The sequence below is a fragment of the Myripristis murdjan genome, chromosome 5 (genome assembly GCF_902150065.1).
Source record: "Myripristis murdjan chromosome 5, fMyrMur1.1, whole genome shotgun sequence".
In the NCBI taxonomy this organism is placed as follows: domain Eukaryota; kingdom Metazoa; phylum Chordata; class Actinopteri; order Holocentriformes; family Holocentridae; genus Myripristis; species Myripristis murdjan.
Window position 1 is genome coordinate 28017927 of NC_043984.1, and position 16468 is coordinate 28034394.

The 16468-nt window shown below is 42.4% G+C and overlaps 1 protein-coding gene across 3 annotated transcripts; it reads left to right on the forward strand.

Annotated features, from left to right (window-relative positions):
- The first annotated feature begins 671 nt into the window (after positions 1–671).
- On the forward strand, positions 672–15695 carry phf20a (PHD finger protein 20, a). Of its 3 annotated transcripts, none has more exons than XM_030051138.1 (17): positions 672–826; positions 3148–3254; positions 3814–3985; positions 4612–4696; positions 5480–5556; positions 5697–6300; positions 6462–6512; positions 6631–6900; positions 7694–7888; positions 8114–8209; positions 8857–9012; positions 9496–9677; positions 9939–10038; positions 11392–11587; positions 11809–12256; positions 13451–13631; positions 14253–15695. In XM_030051138.1, the coding sequence occupies exons 2-17, from the start codon at positions 3172–3174 to the stop codon at positions 14393–14395; spliced, it is 3039 nt and encodes a 1012-aa protein (XP_029906998.1). In that variant the 5' UTR covers positions 672–826; positions 3148–3171; the 3' UTR covers positions 14396–15695. The 3 variants fall into 3 exon arrangements, with proteins under 3 accessions (XP_029906998.1, XP_029907000.1, XP_029906999.1); XM_030051139.1 differs by lacking the exon at positions 672–826 and adding an exon at positions 1945–1966; XM_030051140.1 differs by lacking the exon at positions 8857–9012.
- Positions 15696–16468: the final 773 nt, after the last annotated feature.

Below are 16468 nucleotides of genomic sequence, written 5' to 3' on the forward strand. Positions count from 1 at the left end.
TTTTTGGCAACCTGTGTATGATGTGTATAATAGATTCTGTATACATGTATGTAGGCCGCTAATAAAATACAAGTACCTATGTATCATGCCAATAAAGTACTTTTTGAATATGAGTTGAATTTGAATTTGATAGATAATTTATGACATAATGGGTTATGTCCAAACCCAATCCCGCAACTAATGACGCGGGGTGAAGAGGGTTTGGCGGGGTTTTACCCCACACTACACTCTGTAAACAACTGTTAGTTGCATTGGATGGGCGATTGGGGGCGCCATAAGCACAGTGATCGGTGAGGGAGGGAGGATATGATCATACTTCCACGGAAAAACGAGGCGGTTGTAAAATAACTTCCAGTGAAAACGGCTGGTGCTCGCTCTGATTTGACTGTACTCAAATGCACTTTCATATAATAAAATAAATATTTTGACTTCCGTTTTATTAATTTCAATAACAACAGAGTGGTTTTAAAGGCCCTGTGGAAAACTCCGAACTTTGTGCTTTAATAATTGCATCAAACAACACATTAGACCTTGTTAACCAATCGATGGCTATAAAAAAAATTAATAATAAAATGGAAAAAAAAAAAAAAAAAAAGTGGAAATTTTGGGGATTAATGTGAGGAAGGCCTTTATCATGAATTTATGAGGGTCCTCCTCTGCGCATGCGTACTGTGGCGCCACACTGCCCGCGCCGGTGGTAAATGCAACGGAGAGAAATTCAACTGCGTGATCTGGACCAGACAGACGGAGGCGGCGGTACCTGCACTGGAGGGGATTATTTCGCACATTTTACACCTCACCGGACAAAGAGAGACTGGAGGGGAAGGTAAGAAACCAAAACCGCCTCCAACATCCCGTTGTAGAGTTTTAACATTTGTGAAAGCATCGCAGTGCGAGCCCCGTTTGCGGGAAGCATCAACAGCCCGGGCTGCGTGATGCCGCATGTGGCTTGGCTTTGATGACGGATCTCTTGAGTTCAAAACAAACGTGAACAAGTAGCTCCTGTAGTGTCATGTTTGTGCACTTTGTGGCCCGTTTTGTTGTCGTGGCGGCGTCTTACTTGCTCCCCATGTTTTTCTTCGCCCGGTGTTTCTAGAGGCTTCCGTGGTTTCGTAGTTAAGGAAGTTTAAAGCTCCGTATTTCCACGCCACTCAACTAGAGGTAGAGGGGAAAAGTCTGAAGAAGTAGGCCCGACAGCGAGGCCCCGGCGAGCCGAGTGAGCGACAGCCGAGCGGCCAATGAGATCTTAGAGTCCCGCCCACTCCGAACCCCTTCAACCAATCGTATTCGCCTACAGCGCCAACGTAGGCCGTGGTTTATTCCACGCCACGCCCACTGGTTATAAAACCCCGGACAATAAACTGTCATTACTGTATGAAAGTGGTCAACAAAAGATTTCCTGGAAGTACATGAAATAACATTTTGTCGCTTTAGTTTCTGTTTCCGAACTGAGACCTGAAGGCTGCTGGATGTGTGGTTTCAATCATGTAAACAGGACGGGGGAGCTATTTTTCCTCTGAATGTATCATGATAGAACACGCGTATTCAGCTGTAACTTTACCAAAATAAAATGTGCATTTCCCGGTCCGTCTTACGTTTTAAATTCGGGTGTGGATCATCCGGTTCCCGATGCATGAATCCATACAAAAAAACACACAAAGCAAAGCAGTCCTCTGTTTACGCCTTGCTTTTGCCGCTTTAGTTTCTCTCAAGCCTTAAAAAAAATACTGTAATCGGACATTTTCATTAATTTTAAACTGCCCACTATACGGAGAAGAATTATATATCTGCTCCTAACAGATAAATGATTTTTAGAGGCATTTGGCATTGTCTCCTATTGTTTCCATCCGAGAAATCGCCTGACCAGAAAACACGTGGGTCTCCGAGTGGTGTGAAGACATCCGGTTTATAGGTCGCATTGAAAACCAATGCCAGCCAGCGCTCGGATTTTCTCCCCTTGGCTGTGGTGAGTTAAATTATGCACAGGGCTAATGTAAGAGGTTGCGACGTTTACTGTAAACCCGGCGGATTTTAATCTCAGGGCGGGTAGTGAGGGGTAAAATGGTTTGTTCTGCGGATACCGGATAAACATGACAGACGAATCGCTATCATTGGATGAGTGCTGGTAATATATATATAAATATATATATAAATGAAAGACAAATGGAAATGAATTGCCTCCTACACCCAGCCATGTCTTCTAGCTGAGGGGCTCTTCCAAATATTTTAACATGAATGATACCCAAATGCTCAAATAAACTAGTCTTGCGCAATGCTATTTCTTAAGATGAGGTTGCATTTGAGATTAAATCTATTAAATGTGATTTAGTCCCTGCCTCTCAGTCTGGGTGGTTAATATTACTAAATGAAAGCTGTGATTTCACTAGAATTTGTTATACATACTCATTCGTAAGGAGTGGAGTAACAGAGAAATGTATCGCTTCCTCATTTTGCTGGGGACCTCCCTAGAGACCCCTAGTGGTCCCCAGACCGCACTTTGAGAACCACTGTTGTAGCAAATGATTTGATACTGAAGATTTGGTATGAGCTACATGTTTTTATTACCAGCTGTTGGGATGTGTCAAGTTAAGGAGTCGGGTCATATTTGCTTTACATTGTGCTGGACAGTGTCAGGTATTATTTATAGCTGTGGTGACACACCAGGAGGACCTATCCTCACGTGCACCTGGCTGCGGGTTGTTCTGTAGTGCAGATGGAGCTAGAAACAACAAGAGAACAAACGGGGGGAAAAAACCACAAGCTCACTCCAGGTTCAGTTTTTATGTAATAGCTGTTTCAGTCATAACCAGGGCCAAAATTTTTCTAATGTTGTGCTGGCAAACAGAGGGAGCTGCTTACTAGCTTCTAATCACTTAATTACGCCTCACGTTGCACAGCTGGGATGTTGTCATAGTTTTTGGTCAAAGCAGCTTGTGATGATGAGCTGTTCTGGAGAATGTGTGTTGGATTTTGTCTTCCATACAGCTGCATTTCTTGGGAACAGGACTAGACACAATATGGCTGTTCTTCGTAGTGTTATCAAGGCCATGAGGGTGTAGTTTGGATTGGTTTGTTTCTTGGATAACCCTGTGTGTGTGTGTGTGTGTGTGTGTGTGTGTGTGTGTGTGTGTGTGTGTGTGTGTGCAGGAGGGGAGCCTGGATGTGGGCAGTATGAGTAAGACGCCCCCTAATAGAAGAGGGATAACATTTGAGGTGGGAGCTCAGCTCGAGGCCAGAGACAGCCTCAAAAACTGGTGAGTCATGGCCCTACTTTTTTTGTCTCTCTCTCTCTCTCTCTCTCTCTGTAACTGTCCCCTTCATTCGCTCTCTCACTTAAATCCTTGGTCCCTCTAAAGTGCGCCTGGCTAAGCTATTTTGTATGCCTGCCATACATTAAAAGATTAAGGGAAAGAGTCAGTTGCTGCACTTGGAGACCGCTGTTTGCATCAGTGATCCTCTAACAGGACATGACAGTAGGCGATGGGTGTGCATTCTGAGTGGATACTCACCCAGCCGCTGACCTGGAATAATGAGCAAAGCCATTGTAATGTGACTGCTAATTCATATTTTAAATTAAAGTTTGTTGTGTATGTAGTGTATTGGGCTGCTTGTTTGTAATTGAATGTCAGAGGTAAACAGGGAAAAAAAACTTCTACAATTATATTTTTCCTCTCCTCTTTTTTCATCCAAATTAAATTGCATTATAGGTTGACAAAAAGAAAATGAAGAGCTGGAACCACAGGAAACATGATAACATAATAGCAGTAAACACCTTCTCAACTATCCATCACTGGTTTTCATTCCTCGCCTCAGGTATGCTGCTAACATAGAGAAGATTGACTATGATGATGAGAAAGTCCTCATCCACTACCGCCAGTGGAGCCACCGCTATGATGAATGGTTTGACTGGACCAGTCCCTACCTGAGACCCGTGGAACGAATTCAGCTAAGACGACAGGGACTGCCGGAGGACACTCCCGTGCCTGTAAGTGTTCTTGGTTTTACCACAGCCTGTGTTGCATAGTGCTAGCATGCATGACACAATGCAGCAACGGGACAGTCGTGGCCCTGTGGTTTTTACAGGGGGCCAGTACAACCAGCAGTTTTGCAGTAGTATTGCTCTGTATATTTCTGTTGTAAGGTAAAAATTAAAATTGGTAAAAATCCAAACACATCCTTCTCCTGCTGGGATACTTGGAGTTTTTTTTGTCCATGGCATTGATAGAGGTCATAGTGAGTCCAGAAATGTTGTTTAAGACAGAAGGTGAAAACTGTGAGGGAGCGATATCTGGGAGCTCCAGTGACCTCTGTACTCATCAGAGATCAATTTAATGTGGCTTAAATGAAAGTTAAGAAATGAATTTTATTATGTTAACATTTATTATAAGGGAGATAATTTTCTTATATTCAAGATTTCTTATGGACTGATCAACCAAATTGTCAGATTGCTGTAACAACCCCTGTCCTACCTGCAGCTGCCAGTCCATAGGCCATTGGTTCATTCTCTTCCTGTGGTTTTTAGTTATGCCTGAGTTAAGCTCTGATTACATGTTCATTATAGTTCGATAAAGAGAGACAGCCTTGTGACAGATGCATCTTCCCTTCTTCCAGGGTTTTCATGTCAATGATAAGGTCCTGGCCAGCTGGTCTGACTGCCGTTTCTACCCAGCAAAGGTTCTTTCAGTCAATAAAGATGGTGGGTATCAGTAAAATGTGGTGTTAAGCATTGATACACACTTGTGAGTAGAATCAAAAGACTGCAAACCCATGCATAAATGTATGTTTTCAGTGTGTTTTTAGTTGATTGTTATATCTTGCATAGTAACAGGGGTGTTCCTTTTCAAACACTAAGTGTGGTTTTGAGATTGTCATTCAGTTTCAATGCAAGATGTGAGTTGACACCAACAATTTAATAAAAAATAAGACTGTACTCTGAGCAGGCACTGCAGAATTAACTGTTTAAACTCTTTCAGTGTAGCATGGCCTGTTGTGGTGTATGACTTAATTATCCTCAGTGACTGACAGTGCAGTGTGACTCAGATGACTCAAACTGGCGAATATGAGCAAACTTCAAGTCTGTCAATAGCATTGTACCTCATATCTGAGTGTCAACTTACTGCCAAGCCCATACAGTTAAACAGACATTTGTGCAGTGTGGAGCATTCTGCAGAATCTTAAGCTTTCACAAAGAAAAATGTTCAGTTGAATATTAAGTCAGAGCACAGTTGTTTTCTCTTGCACTGCAAAATGAGGTCAACGACATACAGGGAAAGGTGTGTTTGATGTGTCATTCCCAATGGCAAATTGGCAGTCACTTTTGATAAAATATATCACAGTAAGTCAAAAAGTTACAGACAAAAGTAGCTAACTGGAGAGGAGTTAGTAATCAGGGATCTGCCCAGTAGCTGATGCACAAGCTGGTGTTTGTGTGGAACATGATCTGTATCAGTTTAATTTCCTTCATGTCCTTTAATTTCAGCATCCTACACCGTGAAGTTCTATGATGGTGTCATCCAGACAGTGAAGGAGATTCACGTAAAGCCTTTTGTTAAAGAGGTAAATTCAAGTGATCATAATTATCCACACTTCCTATTTATAATACATTACACTGTCTGCATTTTTTTTTCTCTCGACTGATTTGAGCAGTTTATTCAAGTCTGTTTTCTGTTTTTGGTCATTACCCTGCTGATAAACAGAAAGGTAGTAAGTGTCGGTCCAGCGACAGGACCATGGTAAGGAAGGTCCCCAATGGCAGAGACCGGAGGCCTCAGGAGAACGGAGGCCCCAAGAGCAAGCGAGCCAGACGCAGCACGTCCGACCAGGAGGACGAGAGCAACAGCGAGGATGAGGATGATGAGACGTGGGAAGCAGGAACAGCCAGCGAGAAGAACAAGAAAAAAGATGGTGAGATGGAGGGCGCTAAAGATGGAACACCCACCATCAAACGGGAAGAGGACGTGTCACAGCATGCGTGCCAGAACAAGCCCAGGGATGGGGAGAAGGAGACAGGACTCACAAACGGAGTGAAGGAGGAGGAAGAGCAGCAAAAGGAGGAAAACTGTCACTTAAACGGCGAAATAAAGAAGGAGGAGGTGGAAACAGAACTGAATGGAACTAAGCCATACACAGAGGTGCCCAAGCCATACATGGAATTGCCCAATCAGACATCAGCACAGACAGAACAAGTGTCTGTCACTATGACAACCACAGAATCCAATGCTGATGTGGAGCAGAAGCCAAGCAACCAATCGGAAGGCTCTAAACCTGCAGGGGAGGTGCCACCTGTCCAGCCGGTTAAACGTAAGTGTTTTATGGCAGTGAATCAGCAGAAATGTTTCAAGGTATCTTTTTGGGGTGCTAAATAGAGCCATTGTGTGCAGTAAATATCACATTAAGTCTGGGTATGTTTTATTTGAGTGCCAGCCACTCTTTGATAATGCCTTTTTCATTACCTTCAATAGCAGTGAGAAAGCAAGGCTTCCACAACCCCAACAGATTCAGCAGAGAACCATGTGAGTATATCGATTCCCAACACTCCTGGTTATTAAGTCAATGCAGCTAGCACTTGTACCTTTGATGTTCTGTTCTTCCACACTTACCTTACCCCAAGCCTTTTTTATGCTGTTTCAGTATACCGGGTCATCAAAAACCAGCCTCCTCCAGTTCTGTCCATAAACCTCGACCACAACCCTTTTAAGTGCAGCGCTCCCGGCTGCACCAAGTCGTTCCGCAAGGCCAAGCTGCTGCACTACCATATGAAATATTACCACGGGGAGGACCAGGCTTTGGAAGGAGACCACAGTCCCACCAGGAACATCCAGACCAGGGCTTCAGAGAAGCAGGCTGCCACCACTGCTGTGGAGGGCCACAAGAGGAGGCGCACCATCTCTGCCTCGATGCGTGAGTTCCTCTGTAATTCAAGGCTTGCAGGACTCTTGCAGTAGGCTTTTACTGACATAAGTGCTTTTATACAAAATCATTTTGTTGTCATTTCCCTGTGTCTTCAAACCAATTGTAAAAAAAAAAAAAAAAAAAGGTGGACATTGTAATGCAATTGTTTTAAACAGGTATACAGGGATATACAGCTACCTAATATTATATCCAATGATGTAACATATATATAAATCCACTTAACCAAAAAACTACAGAAAAACCCTCAAAGTATAAGTTACTACAGTTTGCTGCAGAGTAAATACCATTCCTTTTTACAGTGTCTATGGCTAATCACATGCCTGTGAGACTGTGTGAGAGACATCTGTGGGGAAAATAGCATTTTTCTTTTGACTAAGAATGACTGCTAGCCTGCTCTCACCACAGGATTGACGTGCCATGCGACACAGCCATTTACCTATCCTCAGTTATCCTCTGCATTGCACAATAATCTGAGGGGAAAACAAGAGTAAAAACATTTGTATGAAGAGAATTTGCCTACAACAGGAGTTACAACAGGAAAGCTTCATTTGCTTTGCATTTTGACACATTTTGTCCACAATGATGTAGGTGGGTTTAAAGGCTTTAAACTGAGTGTGGTTGGAAGCCAGTTTCCTCCCCTTTGGCTCAAACCAAGTGCTAGTCACGCACTAATAATCAGCCTGATTATGTAATAATAAATGTTGGCAAGCTGTGTGCTCTGTTGTAAATATTATACTTTGAGCTTTGCTTAAACATCATGGCTATTTTTCCCCATTCCCAGACCATGGTGTATCTGCCCCGGCCTCACGCACTGAAGTGAAGACTGCAGGCAGACGCACATCAGCCCCTCCTGCTGTCAATACCCAGGGCCAGCAGCAGAGGGCACTGCTGAGAGAGAAGAGCAAGGAGAACCAGCTGGACAGGAACGGCTGCCAACAGCAGGAGAGAGACACAGACAAGAGTGGCTTTGACATTGGTCAGTGTGATACAGAGAGAAGATGTTGCAGATCAAATGAGAAGTGACTGCATAACGTCTTACATTCAGCCCCACCTATTCACTGTCAGTGTCACTTTTTGTGCATTATAATGACACGATTTAGTGTTGAAAAGGTTCCAGATTGGCTCATAGAATAGGAGCTTTTCCTTGCAATGTTTGTTGTGCTCACGTAGGATTTATCTCTTGCCTCTTGTCTGTCCTCAGGGTCGGTGAAAGACAGACTGAAAGAGAAACCGAAGCAGAAAGACTTCCTCCGCATTAAACTAAAGAAGAAGAAAAAGAAAAAGAAGGCCAAGTCTGGTAAGAAGGGGACCCCTGGTGTCCTGCATGGGTCTTCCCCTTATCTCTGCTGCCACTGCATCTGCTCTCACTGTAGCATTGTGGACATGGCTAGGCTGTGGAGCATAAAGGACTCCATTCACCCCTCACAGTGTGGTGGCTGAGCCTGTCTGAGTGGGAGTAGTGTTACATGTGCTGCTGGTCTCCATCACTTCATTAGCCCTGTCAAATGGCTCCAACTGTGTGTCTTTTTCATCTTTAAATTGTTGCTTTGCATTTTTACCTTCTTACACAACAACTGTGACAGTGCTGCTGATGAATAGCCAGCTTCTTTTTGTGGCACTGATTACGCCTAATCCAAACACAAATCCAACACTGGTCTCCATCATTTCCTAGTAAGGATTGACACTGGTGTGTATGGCATGCACACAGTTACATATGTTTGAAATGTATCCTTCCACTGGTTATTTCACCATTAAAAGCCGTTGCCTGTAACATGGGCTACATGGGTTGTATAAAAAGATTTCCCTGACTCACAAGTCTATCATATTTCTCCACAGTGTTTGTTGTGCCACAGTATGTCACCTCTAGACTAGCTTTTGTCTGGCATTTCCAAAAAAGTTGACATTTTGTTCTACGTCTGCTTCCCCCCTTCCCTGTATTAACAGACTACACAGGTAGTGAGGAGAATATTGACATCTCAGTATTGGGTCTTCAGTCCAAATTGAATTTGCCACTCAAATTCCCCCTCTCACACAATCACAAGCCTGAGGCCTACCCCAGCAGGCCCGGATACAGCCACTCAGAGCAGATACATGTTGATGGTGGGTATCTCTATGTTTGTGTGTGTGTGTGTGTGTGTTGAATGCGTGTGGCTCTCTATCTCCCCTCCATTCTCCCATTTGCTTGGATTCAGTCCATCAGCCGATTGTCAATTCGATCTGCATCACTGCTGGTATCTACATCCAAATGTTGTAGTTAAATTTTCCCCAGGCCATGTAATGACAAGCAGAATAAAACTGGGTTGCTGTCACAGATAACAGCTGATTGATATGGTTGGTTGATTGAATCCTGAGCTGTTCTTCGCTGCTATGGCTGGCTTTGTTATGCTGTTCCTATGTAGTTGTTCACATCAGTGTACATTATAAGATTCTTTCAATCTACAGATTAATTTAATTAATTTAATTTGGCACGCTTGTTAAATTAATTTTAAATTGATTTGACCAAGAGCAGAATACGTGCAAGTTGTGTCATGCCCTTGAAAATGTATATATTCAATTTTTTTTTTCCTTCGTCCAACACTGTAGATGAGGATAGCATCAGTGATTGGTCCACTGACAGTTGTGGGTGGAGCGACGATGACTTTGGGGTGGATTTGGATGTCACCACGCCGCCCCTGAGCGTGGACTCTGCTGCCCTCGATACAAGCGATCAGGAGATTGTACGATGTATCTGTGAGGTGGAGGAGGAGAATGACTTCATGATCCAGGTGGGCTATTCAACATGTTGATGTAATGCAACAGCTCTCTCAACTCACTCAACACCCTGCATTATACAAGTGATGCCAGATGAGACCTCATATGGGATGGGATGAAATTTCTTAAACACAGTGCAGCTGTTAGTTGTTAGTTTTTGTCATGACTTACATTTTGTTTATCTATTTTTAGGCAGTGCAATGGCTTGGTTTTTTTTTTTTTCCATCTTTACAGAGTTGCACCATTGTTAAGTATTATATTTTTCCTTCTTTCAGTGTGAGGAGTGTTTGTGCTGGCAGCATGGCACCTGCATGGGCCTCTTAGAGGATAACGTGCCAGACAGATACGCCTGCTACATCTGCAGAGACCCACCAGGTGAGGGAAAACCACCTCAATACCACAGTTTTTAGCAGACACAATCATATAATAAAAATGTTAATTTCAAGGTGGGAATAGCTAATTTGATCTTTTTGTGGTTTTAGGGCTCTGCTCTTTTCCTGCCTTGTACATTTATACACATCAAAGCATTCCTCAAGTGTTTGGCTAACCACAAATCTGTTACAAGGATTACATGTATCCAGGCTGTCTGACTTGCCAAAGCGTCATGCGCCATCTAGTGGACAAAAGTGTGAAATAGCAAGTAAACAATGAACAAGGCTGAGAAGATTACACACATTCATTATTTACAGATTTCTGTCAAACAGTGCATAATCTGAATGTGCTGTATTACACTGTGAATCGTTTTTTTGCCACTTCAGTGAATCGTGACTTTTAATGCTGAACAGCATGCCCACCTAGCGGGAACCCTGTCAGCCTTTGTTTTTAACACTGACTGAAATGTAATCTTAAAATCTACCTTAGAAGTATGTGCACAAATACAGTATATGTGTTAATTACAAGATGCAGCAATATAGGTGTCTTCAGTTTGGGCAGAGATGGCTGATTTTAAGAGAACAAATGCATCAGTTATCGGGTAGAAGATGGAAATGACAACACCTCAAAAAAACTTGATGATATATAAGACTTAGCCTCACTTTTACAGTTTTAATTTATAGCCACATGTGGATTGAAACAGGCATTCTTTCTTGTTTATGGCCACATGTTACTTGTTTGTAGCCAAAAAAGGATTGTATAAAATTAGGATTGTTTATTTATGGCCACATGTTGGGTGTAAATAGTAATGGTACTTAGATGAAGTCTTGTTCTGATGAAGTTTTTTTGGATTGTCGTCATTCCCATGTTCTTCGTGGATTCTTTGTGACTATTGCTGAGGCAGGGCAGAGTACCCAGACAAGTGCACCAGTGTTTTCTAGGTACTGGCATGGGAAAGTTTGGGATGTTCTTGATAGTGGTGACTGAAACTACACTGGCTTTTAGAAATCTTATCTGCTAACACAAAATACTGTGGGAGGTCCATGTTGTTGTGACAAAGAACCACTGAACAAAATAATTCATGTATTTAGCTTGCAGCGTTGGCTTATGTCTGTGTGATTTTTACCTTACAACCTCGGGTACAAGAAGATACTGTATTTCTTTTATCCAGGGTTCTGTGTGGTCTAACATGTGCATAGCATAAACCTCTACTACTTTACAATGCTACTTTACTACTACTTTACTTATTGCTGCAACTCATGCAACACAGAGACTTAACTTTTTGCCCTATGATAAGTTTCTGAAACACTTCACACATTTAAGAAAGTTTTCAAATTCTGTTGTCCCGTGTCCCAGGTCAGAGGCAGAGTCTGCGCTACTGGTACGACCGTGAGTGGCTGAGCAACGGCCACATGTACGGCCTCTCCTTTCTGGAGGAGAACTACTCTCACCAAAACGCCAAGAAGATCGCCACCACCCACCAGCTGCTGGGGGACGTACACCATGTGGTGGAGGTGCTCAATGGACTGCAGCTAAAGATGAGCGTCTTACAGTGAGTGCACAGATATTGAAAGAAGAGGCTTGTCAGCACAGTATATTTTGTTACTTTTACCTACTGGTGTCAAACTGAATGAGGGAGATTTTTTTTTGGTCCAGAATGATTCCAGTTGAAGCAATACAGTAGACCAAAGAAATATCAGCAACAGACTAAACCATGTTATAGATGTATTGTATTGATTACAGAGCAGTCTAATCTTTGGTTTGCCTGATCAGGAGTAAGACCCACCCTGACCTGCGGCTGTGGTGCCAGCCCTGGAAGCAGACGGAGCGGCCCCGGAAGAGCTTCGACTCATGTCCGGGCACTGACGCGGCCCCGTCCCCGGCAGCACCCGATGAAGAAATGAGTCGAGGCGAAATACTGATGTCCAATGCTTTGGAGAAGTTGAGCCGTGCGGCTGCCACTTCGACCTCCTCTTCGTCCTGCTCCTCCTCCTCCTCGCCCTACCTGTCCTTCCAAGACTCATACATAAGCAGCGAGCACTGCTACCAGAAGCCGCGGGCGTACTACCCTGCGGTGGAGCAGAAGCTGGTGGTGGAGACCCGGCAGAGCTCGGAGCTGGAGGACAGCATGAGGAGCACCGAGGACCTGCTGGAGAGGGAGCAGCGCTACGGGGGCCTGCTGGAGACAGACAAGCCCAAAATCCTCAGTACCACAAACAAGGTTCGTTTTCATTTCACCAGGCACAGGGGTTCAAACTCAACCTGCAACTGTTGTAAGCTTTATGTGCCTATAAGTGCTATTAAAGAGTATACCAAATCTTTCTACAACAGTAGTTGTGTTGTGCAATTAATGTTGCGTGAGTGGTGCATCTAAGAAAATTATTTCAATTTATCGAGCAGTGTAGCACCTCTCATTGCACATCATGTACTTTGTTACCTATCTGTGAAGAAATAATTATTGAAAAGCAGTGTAACCCACACAACCAGTGAGGGTCCATATCGTTTGTGAAGCTAGTAATTCTGCAGAATTACAAAAGGAGCATTACCAGTATTATATTAGCAAAAGAAAGTAAGAAAACAAGGAAATGGGAGTATGATTAAAACCTTGTTGATCAAGTTGATTTAGTACTTACAAAGTAGTCATTTACAGTTCTGTCACATGTTTTTCCTACATGTAATACATCAAAAAAAATGGAAAAAAAAAAAATCCCAAATCGTAGACATCTCCTACTGGGACCTGGCTCACCTCTGCATTCTGCTTGTTTAGTCATCTCTCCACTTAGCAAACTCTTAAACGTCTTGCGTCTTGCATATTTTATGCAATCACTATCACCCTGTATCTATAATAGATAAAGGCAGATGGTCAGTGGGAATGATTAACATGTTTCCTTTTGCTGATATGCAACGACTGACAACTCCACATGAAAGAGAAGTTTCCATATTTCTAACTCAAAGTGTAGCATGCCAACAACTGGACCATCAGCACTGTGGGGCACATGCAGTAGCACATCCTTTCAGTAGATAATAAGAGGGAAATGAGCTGGCAGTGGCTCTTGACATGCACATGGACCTGTTTAGAGACACTCTTGAAAATAATGATTAAGGTGAGGAGGAGGACTTAAGGGAAATTTAAACTGAGGATTTCTTATAATTGAGTTTCTCAAGCCATTCATGGATTTGTCTCGGCCCTAGTTTCAACTTTGGCAATCTCGTTTTCATTTAGCTATCCCATTCTGTTCATTATACAGTTTTAATGAATCCGTTCCATGTGGCCTCACTGAATCTAATTATCACTTGTGTGCATGAATGATGTCAGATGATTTAGCAGAAAGCCGATATACAATGACAAGTAAAGTCTAAAACTCTGTAATGAAAATATTATCTGTCTGACTGTTTCACGTGTGTGTGTTTCTAGGCTTCAAATGCTGGCCGATGGTTCCAGACTGAGGTGAAGGAAGAGGGAGGGGGGAGTCCGGGAGGCACGACAGACGACAGCAGGCAGCATCAGCAGTGGCAGATCAACCTGCTGGACCACATAGACGCAGTGCAGGACGAAGTCTCACACAGGATGGACTTCATTGAAAGGGAGTTGGACGGTAAGACATGTGGCAGGCTCTACTCTGTAACTAGCTTTATGTCTTCAACTTCTTTTTTTAAATATACATTTTTCCCATTTGGGAAAATGGCATTTAATATCACTGCACCAGTTAAATTTCAATAGTGTGTAGTATGCAAAAGTCTAGACACTCAGGATGGCCTGCAACCATGTAGACTCAACTACAGATATGAACCACAAATACAAAAATACACATAGAAAGAAATAAAAGGGAAACAAGATGATACAGAATAATAAAAAAAAACAAGATCAATAAATTAAGAAGTACCCAGGGCACAACATAACTTTGAAGGGTAGCCCATAAGATGAATTATAGCTTTTTAAAGGAAGTGATTTCAGGGCTCTGTGTTGTCTAGTGTTGAATATAGATTGCAAACACATCTGATTTTTTGATGACAATATGAAATCATAAGATGGCAGGTCCACAAGGTGCAGTGGGAATTGCTTTGCACCTGGGATGGACTCGGATTAGTATAATGTGATATTCCTGGATTTTGTGTCTGTGTATGAAATGGGTCTTAGCCTTTGTGGGTCAGTGTAAACAAATCATGTGTTCCCATGTGCTTAGCTTTTGTTCTCTGTTTCTGCTTGTCCTCCTCAGTGTTGGAGAGCTGGCTGGACTACACAGGGGAGCTGGAGCCCCCTGAACCGCTGGCCCGTCTCCCTCAGCTCAAGCACCGTATGAAACAGCTGCTCACAGAACTGGGCAAAGTGCAGCAGATCGCCCTTTACAGCTCCACATGAGGGCGCCAGTGAGCAGCTCTGGCCTCGGTCACCACACAGCATGTAGAGACAATGCAGAGAACGACACTCGGTGGTCTCTGGTTGGAATGATGTCAGTCGAAAATGCAACGGACAGACTCAGATTGTTCGGCGCTTTCTCTTGTGGGGGGAAAAAAGAAAGATGAGCTGCTGTTTCTCCTTTTCTGAAAGGTTCTGTGTGGTGGAATCCAATGCTACAGCCAGTGATCATATAACTAAATATTTATATGAACATGTATGGAAAGTTAGCATCATGAATCAGGATTATACACAAAAAGTAACCTCTTAAGTGCAGGAGAAAATCCATAGGGCCAGGTTAACACTTTAATGGTTCCCATGCAACTCCAAACCATATGAATGCCTTTTGTCTAAGCTACTGTTCAAGGTTGCCCTGTTTCTCTCAGTACACAGTGCTTTACATGCAAAAGCTTTATATTCAAAGGTCTCAATTGAGCTTCTGGTCCAGATAACCCTCATGGCCTCTTTGCAATCATTTTTGAATCCATTGTTAAAAAGGATTTTTTTTTTTTTTTTTCAAACAATGTTGCATAGTTCAGTTTTGATTGCTGTCATGCCATCTTTAATAGCCTATGTTTTGCTTTAAATGTGGACAGAAGGTAACTTGAAGACATCCAGTATATAATGGCACTGTACACGCTGTCTCTCCACTAATATTTCACATCTTTGGCCCAAAAAAGGGTCAGTTTTATACTACACTGTGAAGTTATTTTTGCCTGGAATCAAAGGCATCTTATTTTCAGCTGTAGTCTGAAAAGATCTTGGTTTTCATGTTCTGTTTTTTTAACTGTTATAATTGTTTTGGCTCCTTTCTAAGAAAGTCCTCATTGATGTACCTATTATATCAGTTAATCTTTAAGTGTTTGTCATTTAAAGTATCCCTTACTTCCATTTACTCTTGCATCGTTGTTGCTGTAGCACTTGACATATGACTCGCAGAAAACTGTATGTGGACTTGTCTCCTCTAAACTTAGCATCTTGTGCTTTGTCAGTGACAGATACTACTCAGCTGACCTGTATATTTCTTTCCCTTCTTGATTCTGTTTCACCTCTTTATTTGAAGTATTTTCTATTCTTTGTAAATACGTCATTCAACAAATGTGCTCTTCCTGGGATCTTTGTATTGAAAACATTCTCCAAAAAAAGGATAATATTGTATGCTACTGTACTGTAAGTGTCAGGCTTAGAAGCAGGGGAGATGTCAAAAACAATGCAAACAGATTTGCTGGTACATAAATAAAGTATCATTGTTATTAATAGCCTACTTCTGTGTGCGCCGTGATCTCATTCTTGTCATTCGTAATATACTGCACTCTCCAGTTCCTCATCATCTCTCTGACATTTTTGGCCTTTGGAGAAGAGTGGCCCCGCTGATCTTCTTATTTCTGCAGCTGGCGACGCTGCCTCCAGTGATGTCAAAGGTTGCATCTGGAGTTTGATGTAACCAGCTTTTTTTTTTCTTCATCTTTTTTTTATTTATTTATTTTTTTTTACAGCTGAAGTGTCTGCTTACACAATCAGATTTTAAATAGGGACAGAGAAGTGAGCTTGTGACTTGGAGGGTTGTTTTGAAACTAGAAAGTCACTGAAGAATGAATTCCTCTCTCTACAAACTCAGGTGCCACAGAGCAAGGCACTAAACCTCCAGCTGCACCAGTGGAGCTGTTGACTGGGCAGACTGGTTTAAGAGGCACCTCCCATGCATGAGTGTGTATATGTGAATGAGAAGGGCACTGGTGGAAAAGGGCGTGTTTGCTCTTTGTGCTGTTTGAAAAGAGAAAATGTGAACAAATACAAGACCAAAATGTTGAAGTGGTATAAAAATAAAACACAAAGAGCTTGTAAATTTGCAGACATATATCATACAAAACATGTATTCACACACATGAACAAACACATCACATACATAATCCAAGCAAACAAAACAGTAGGAATTTAATAATGCAGCAATTCACATTTAATAAAGTATTTACAACCCTTCATAATATAAAAAACTCAATATATAATGTTATAAAAAATAAAAAAGGTTAAAGGGAA

Coding starts and splice junctions, on each gene's coding strand:
- phf20a (XM_030051138.1), top strand. CDS start 3,172: ATGAGTAAGACGCCCCCTAATAGAAGAGGGATAACATTTGAGGTGGGA. Junction 7,889..8,113: donor CAAGAGTGGCTTTGACATTG/GTCAGTGTGATA, acceptor GTCTGTCCTCAG/GGTCGGTGAAAGACAGACTG. Junction 9,013..9,495: donor AGAGCAGATACATGTTGATG/GTGGGTATCTCT, acceptor CCAACACTGTAG/ATGAGGATAGCATCAGTGAT.